Genomic DNA, 6000 nt, shown 5'->3' with positions numbered 1-6000 from the left:
AGCAGAGAGCTGGAACTGACAACCGGAAGCGGCAGATTCAAACCACTACAAATGCCGGAGGAAAGATCACAGAAGCGCTTCACAGGAGGCTCCCAAGCACTGAGGATGTCACCTAGACAGGGGACGAAATGTCTGCAACACAAATTCCCAGCTCAGCGAACAGAACCACAACAATACTGTAGAGGTTCCAGCCAGTATGAGAATAATATTATGTTACTGTAATTGTGAAAAAATGGTATTGAAAGTGCAAGTCACAAACTGTGTGCAGATATTCAGTTGTTGCATTGCTGCCAAATTTTATCCTAGTGCATAAAACATCTTTTATTTAAAGTAACAATACCCGCATGCTAAATTAGGTAGCAAAAGACTCGGAGATTAATTTTGTGGTAAACCTTCCAGTTAGCAAAAACACTCAGTCGCAAATTTCTCTTCTGAAGCCTTTCCTTATCCAAAAGCCAGTCCCCACTGGGGAAAAAACAGTTTTTTTTTCCATAAATCAGCCTCTTCAGTTGTGTTATGATGTGTCAGTGTCAGGTTACCAGAGGGCTCTTGTGATGTAGTGGCAGTGTCCCTCTCTTTCAGCCAGGAGGCCAGGTTCATGTTTCACCTGTTCAAGAGGTGTGCAATCACATTCTGAACAGATGGATTAGAAGATACCTTCTGGTTGACTCTTAATGGGACCTATCTGCATTTTTAGCACCAAACACTTCTACAGGGATTCCATGACAGTGGCTGAATCAACAGCACAGCATACAGTCAAACAGGACGGAAATAAACCCTTTAGTCCAATTCATCGGCGTCGACAACAATTTCCAATCTGACCTTAGTTTAATTTGCCAGTATTGGGTCCATCGCCCTCGAAACCCTTCCCATTTATATACCCATCCGGATGCCTTTTAAAAACTATAATTGTCCCCACCCCCCACCAATTCCTCTGGCAGCTCATTCCATACACGCACCTCTGTACGAAAAATGCTACCCCTCAAGACCTTTTTAAATCTCTGCCATCTCCTCTTACCTATGTCCTCTTCTTTTGAATTGCCCTACCCTAGGGAAAAAAGACCTTGGCTATTTCACCCTATCCACACCCCTCATCATTATATAAATCTCTAGAATGCCACCCCTCTGTCGCCAATGCTCCAGGGAAGATGTCCCCGCCTATTCGGCCTCTCCCTTTAGCTCAAACCCTCCATTCCTGCCAACACCCCTGTAAATATTTTCTGCACCCTTTCAAGTTTACTAACATCCTTCCTAGAGAGGGGCGAACAGAACTGCACACAATATTCTAAAGGGGCCTCACCAATATCCATAGAGCTGCAATATGACGTACTCAATGCACTGGCCAATAAAGGTAAGGGTGCCAAAAGTCTTCTTCACCACACTGTCTAACTGCAACTCTACTTTCAAGGAACAATACATCCGAGCCCTAGATCTCTTTGTTTGTCAACATGCTCCAGGGCCCTACCATTAACTGTATAAGTCCAGCCCTGGTTTGCCTTACCAAAACGCTACCCCTCACATTTATTTAAATTAAACTCCATTCGCCACTCGTAGGCAAATTGGCCCATTTGATTAAGATCCCATTATACTCTAAGACAATCTTGTTGTCCACTGCACAAACTATTTTGGTGTCATTTGCAAACTTACTAATCATACCTCCTCTATTCACAGCCAAATAATTTATATAAATGATGAAAAGCAGTGGACCCAGCACCAATCCTTGTAGCACACCACTGGTCACAGGCCTCCTTTCTTTTTCTTGACCAGAGCCTCAATTTCTCTAGTCATCCAGCATTCCCTATACCGATCAGCCTGGTCTTCACACTAACAGGAACATACTGTCTCTAAACTCGCATCTCATTTTTAAAGGCCCCCCACCTGCTATGTGTCCCTTGACCTGCGAATAGCCTCTCCCAATCAACTTTTGAAAGTTTCTATAATGGGATATCATTTGCAATGTCATCTGTCTCAGGTGTGAGTGCCTGAAACGATGAAATACCCCAGGTTTTCTTGAAAAAATTGCATGAAACTGAGAAAGAGAAAAACATGCCAACACACCAGCACTAAGACAGAAGCAGCGCTTTCAGCACAATGAAGATACCTACCATTGACACTAGCTTGTACTATATCGGCACAAGGAGGGCTTTATACTTTCACCGGATACAAAGAAAACAGCAAAAAGCATTGCCTTTAGGCATGGTGCGAAGTGGAACAAAAATCACACTGAGCCATAACTTACTTTCATTTTCACTTCAATCCACTTCATGCTGGTAGCAGCTGTGGATAAAATTTAGAGAAATTACATGAGCCTTTACTTTTTATAACAATCTTGAACAGAATGAGACTGAATGATAACAGCTACTCTGTCACTGACCTAACAATTTATGAAATTTACTATGAAACCTTGTACAATAACACAGGTGAGTGATTTGTTGCAACAAGTGATATCCTTTGCTCAGAAAGCAACTCTCATCATCTCAAACTATTTTTTGGAACTTAAACAAGCAAATCACACTACATGTGGTAGTATAGAAATTCATGAGATTTGTCATGGGGTTCTGCACTATCGTAACTTCAATGTGGGATCACTATTGCCATGAAGACAACAATGGATCAAAAGGAAAGCCTGCTTCCATTTTCTCAGGATAACAGTGTTAATGCCATTTACCTCAGGTTCAGAAGTGGCAAAGTTTCCTAGAGCTGTCTAGACCTAAATTACAAAAATTGCTTTAAATTACCAATGAAACCAGCCTTTATTTAAAGAAGTGAACTACTTTTAAAAGCCAAAATACACAGCTAAAAATTTAGGATTACATAATACTGAAAAGTGATCAATTTCTTCATCTCCCTTAAAGTGAAAGGGTGGAATTGTCAAATGGTACTGGCATGTTATCTGACTACTTCTCAGGTGTGCAGTGAAGTCAAGGTTTTGGTGAAATGTGATCAAGTACTGTATATTTTAGCAGACAATACACTATCTGCCAAACATTTCTTTCTTCTGCTGTTTCTGTAGAGCATATCCACTTGAAAACTAAGTGATCAATCGCCTCAATACTTACACCATATAACAATGTCATAATCTTCATATGCAGAAGTGAGGAACTCATGAAGATACGGCCTCATTAGCTCAAGTCCACTCTCAGCACACGACCTATGATCTTAAATCAGAGTAAACAAATTCAGCAGGCTACATGATGCACTAGGATTTAAGAAAATGCTTGTACCTATATAATGCCTTTCACAACGTCAGGGCATCAACTACTTCACAATTGGCAGCTTCATTTTGATGTACTGTAACGGTTATCGGCGGGGGGGGGAAATGCTACAGGTAATTTATACACAGCAAACTTCCAAAAACTGTGACAGAATAAACTAGCAAATTGTGAGGATCTAAAATATGAATACAGGCTGTTGTCAGGAGCAGCCATTTAATACATGCTCTTACCAACAACAAAATGGTTTCTTAACGCAAGTAACATGACAAAATGGCTTCTAGGCTGCAAATTGACAATTTTGCTTAAAATGGCTTTTAACCCTGCTAAAAGCTGCATTCCTCAGGACTGAATCAAAGATTAGCAGACAATACTTCCTTTACAACATAGAAATAACGAGACTAGATAAGACATTACTAGCCATCCTAACTGACCTTGCAATTGCAGGTGCAAAGGGAAGATAAAGAAGCTTGCTTGTGTAAAACAAAGTTGGGTCCCAGGAAATATCATTGGGCTAAGTGGCTGTCAACAACGTCATTTTATTAAATTTGATTGGGAATTGTCTTAATTTGCTCTGTAACCATGGTTATACTTTTATAAAAAAAAAAGATATAAAAATGTCTTTGTCTTAAGCCATGTGAACAGCTTTCTCCTCGGAACACTTTATTATCATGGCCATGATAATAAAGTGTAAAATCTTGCAGAACCAGACCGAATTGCTCATGTTTCTTGACCGATCGTGGAACCGGCCCCCATCGCCCCGATACCCCCCACCAGTGGCTCGAAACCTTCAATAGTTTTGTTAATATGGGTTAAGCAATAACTATTCACCCAGGATATTAGAGAGAATTTACCTGCCCTTCTTTAAATACAGCTTTGCACCTTGTTTTTTACATTTTGTGCTCCCTCAGTGTCTACAATTATGTAAATTGACTGAGATTTCTGTTGTTAACTTTAAAGTTCACAGGTGTTAGCTGGAATGAAACTTTATACCATTCACTAAATATTTCTAACAAAACTTGATATTAACAGTACCACAGTGCATTCAGCTCTGGGACCAGGGATTGAATCCAACCCAGAGCTATGGGATGATGTTCTTTCTATTCTGCAGTCTACCCTATATCACAGACGTTCGTCACACACTGCCAAGTGTTGCAAAGGCTCCAAAAAGCAAAGCTACCCGGTAAGTTAACACGTGGTTCAGAAAAGTGTTTAAGGAGCCTAATCTGATCCAGCAGAATACTGCAGAAGGCAAGAGCATGCTAAAAACCTCCCTTCAAATCAAACTCAATGAGCAAAGAACCTTACAAACATGCTGAAAAAGCTGCCTCATTAAAAGGTAAGACATGTTGCTCTACAGGTTACACAATTTTCCAACGTTACAAATGAGCTTTGTCGTCCATCAGAACAATTCACACATGACACGTTACTATAAAATATAAGCGATTGTTTCACAGATCAACATGGAAGCCATGCTTCTTCAAAGGCAGAGAAGGCTCACTACTGAAATTATCAGATGTACTTTAAATTCCATTTCTGGGCAGGACGAGCTAATTCATTTACTGACAATGCATTGGTTTTGAAGTGCACTTACCAAACAACGTGTAGTCCACATCTAAAACTAGCAGCTTCTTCCCTTCCCGAGGTTGATTTAGCACTTCAACTTTATAGTCTTTTACTCTGCGTGCAATTTTGGCCAAGTTCTCTTCCCTAGATTAAAAGAGATAATTATTGCTAATTTAGCAAAAAATCAATAGGGCATGGCCAATAAGTTTATAATAAAGAATTCACATTGTCTGATTGAAGCCATGGACTCTATCAGAATTGAAATTTTAAAAATTATCATATTTTCTATACATTCCTTAAAAAGTCCACTGGATGTGTAACTTTGGCCTTGCCTGCCTCCAACAGTACAGAGAAATCTTCAATTTAGAAGTTCAAGCTACCACAGATATAGAAATATCACGATGGGTCAGAGAAGCTTTTGCTTCTGAATAATGCAAGCTTGTAAAATCTCTGTGCAGGTAAGATAAACCCAGGTTCAAAATTACCAAGCCGACCATAATAAAAACACCAATTATTATACATTGTGATGACATAATGGTCATGAATGTACAGATAGATCACAGCAACCAAATTTGCATTGGGAATATACACTATTAATTATATCACATTTACCAAGTGGAATAGGATTTTTTATCCTCTCACATCATCATCTCCCTTCCCAGATCCTGCCTTTCATGTTAGATAATCACCCACAGAAACAGCATCACTAAGGGATTTTTATATCGCGCCCATCAAAGGAACTGGATGGAGCAGCAGGTTATTTGCTGCCAATCACGCATGGATACAAATTTAGCAGAATGTAAGGACAAGTTTGGTCATCCTTAATGCAGATCTGAACAGACACAGGCTCACAGTGCAAAGAAACCACTGCCACTCCATGCAAAGTAAACTTGGAGAAATCACAAGAGAACTGGAAAAGCAACAAGCAAAGAGTAACACATATTCTGTTTTCTTCTTGAGTTGACTTAAGGCAAATTTTAAGGTAGCATGTGCGACACACAATTTGACTAGTAAACTACCAGGATGTCAATATAAACAGAGGTAAATAAAGACAAGAGATGAGAGTCGTCCATTTGGCCTTTAAACTTACTCTGCCAGTCAATACAATCATAGTTTATCTTGGTTTCAAATGCATTTTCCACACTTGGAGACAGTAAGGACAGCAGATGCTGGAAGCAACAGTCAAAAGATGTAAAGCTGGAAAAGCACAACAGGTCAGAGA

General features: G+C 39.8%; 1 protein-coding gene across 1 annotated transcript in view; it reads right to left on the bottom strand.

Moving 5' to 3' along the window:
- Positions 1 to 6000, bottom strand: part of ublcp1 (ubiquitin-like domain containing CTD phosphatase 1) — a 45712-nt gene that overhangs the window by 17861 nt on the left and 21851 nt on the right. Inside the window, exons 5-7 of the mRNA XM_043703986.1 lie at positions 4807 to 4922; positions 3060 to 3158; positions 2240 to 2277 (exon numbers count right to left, since the gene is read on the bottom strand). Coding sequence (XP_043559921.1) covers positions 2240 to 2277; positions 3060 to 3158; positions 4807 to 4922 — 253 coding nt within the window. The remainder of the gene's footprint in view (positions 1 to 2239; positions 2278 to 3059; positions 3159 to 4806; positions 4923 to 6000) is intronic.

This window comes from Chiloscyllium plagiosum, chromosome 14, assembly GCF_004010195.1.
Source record: "Chiloscyllium plagiosum isolate BGI_BamShark_2017 chromosome 14, ASM401019v2, whole genome shotgun sequence".
Lineage (NCBI taxonomy): Eukaryota > Metazoa > Chordata > Chondrichthyes > Orectolobiformes > Hemiscylliidae > Chiloscyllium > Chiloscyllium plagiosum.
Note: the sequence above shows the minus strand (reverse complement) of the source record. Positions and strands in the feature narration are given on the sequence as shown.